This window comes from Crocodylus porosus, unplaced genomic scaffold (assembly GCF_001723895.1).
Source record: "Crocodylus porosus isolate Cpor-Errol unplaced genomic scaffold, CroPor_comp1, whole genome shotgun sequence".
In the NCBI taxonomy this organism is placed as follows: Eukaryota; Metazoa; Chordata; order Crocodylia; family Crocodylidae; genus Crocodylus; species Crocodylus porosus.
Window position 1 is genome coordinate 9,403,320 of NW_017728942.1, and position 1,481 is coordinate 9,404,800.

Genomic DNA, 1,481 nt, shown 5'->3' on the forward strand with positions numbered 1-1,481 from the left:
GTTGGTATGAACACCAAGAGTAGTTCTCTGAAGCATCAGAATTGCTGTTGGATCATGTTTCTAGCAGCATCTCTGAGCCTGGCCAGGTAAGGAATGACTTGGTATGAACTGCCCTTTCAGTCTAACCCTATCAGATGACTTGGCTCTCACTCTGAATTGCAAAGGTTAACACTCTGTCTAGTGGGACTCTTGATGAAAGCCATGTCTCTTGGAGAGGGGGGGAAACCAGGTCTTCATTACCTCAATTCCACTAAAGCCTGCTGCAAAACGCTTGAAATCAGCAGGGTCCTGGCTGCACCTCCTGACTCCAGAACAGCTTGTTTCTCCACTGCTTGCTGAGAGGAGAAATGAACCACTGAATATAGAAACGAAATAATTCTGCCCATAGCTATTCAAATGACTTGTCTATTGTTGTGATCTCTGGTAGGACTCATCTGATACTACGTTCTTGGAGTCGAAAGTATTAGCTGATGCACTGCATGAAGTCGGGGCATTTAAGAGATGGAAACTGTTAATAAATTGAACATTTGGCTATATAATATTTTGGAATGGTCTTTAGGCAGACTAATGCACTCAGACATATATCCTTGCCATGTCCTTCAGTGGTGGGAGTTGACCCACTTCCGGGTGAAGTATCTCCTTGCTGTGCTTTGCAGATCCTATGGGGAATCGGGAATTGCCATCTCCTCTGGATCAGTCTTGCGTAGTGCAGAATGTCCTGCAGATGGGCTTTGACCACAGCTTGGTGATTAGCTTGGCCCAGAGTAAATATCTGCTGACTGGAACATGCTACTTATCTGAGTCTGAGCTGGTTTCAGATCTGCTTCAGACCAATGGGGAGGAGAGCAGCAGTGCAGAAGGAAGCAGAGGTAGGAGTGACCCACCTGTCCTTTGGTGGCAAGTATCTTTTGGTTGCTGAAAGGTAACACCTTGCACCTGCTCCAAACTTGCTAGAGCACTTGGGGAGCTTTCTCTTGGGTCTTTTCCTAGAATGAAATTTAGGGAATACTCCTCCACCGTATCCTGGTGATGTCAAGGAATGAGTTTGTTGTTGCCAAACAGTCTCCGGTTACTGGAATATCTGAAGTAGGCTGTTTCCCAGTAGCCTGAAATAGAGCTGCTTTTCTTGGTCTGACGGCTGTGGATTTAGCCCCCCCACAAAATAGGGTACAAAGGTGGTTTAATCCCCTGCAGACTGATGCTCAGGGTACAAAATATTCAGAAATGGATTCCTTGGGCTGGACAATCCAGGAAGGTCATACAAGTCCTGTGTGGCTGCTGGATATAAAATGGAGACAATGGTAGAAAGTGTGCTGCTAACTTCTCATGGGCTCTAAAACCATGAGGATACAGGCAATTGTTAAAGAGCAGACTCCTGGGATGAGTACCCCTAATGTGAGAGTGAGGTGATTTCTATATGGGAAAGAAGAGTGCAACCACACTGTGTATATGGTGGGTTTGTGTGGTGGCTTTTTTTTTTT

General features: G+C 45.6%; 1 protein-coding gene across 2 annotated transcripts in view; it reads left to right on the forward strand.

The window, feature by feature from the left end:
• The window catches only part of BIRC7 (baculoviral IAP repeat containing 7), a 10,936-nt gene extending 9,470 nt beyond the window's left edge, over window positions 1–1,466 (forward strand). Inside the window, exon 6 of one of the 2 annotated variants that reach the window (XM_019548107.1) lies at window positions 657–1,463. In XM_019548107.1, coding sequence (XP_019403652.1) covers window positions 657–919 — 263 coding nt within the window. In that variant the 3' untranslated portion in view covers window positions 920–1,463. Of the gene's footprint in view, window positions 1–656 lie in introns of both variants that reach the window. The other variant, XM_019548108.1, reaches the window with a different exon arrangement.
• The last annotated feature ends 15 nt before the right edge of the window (window positions 1,467–1,481 follow it).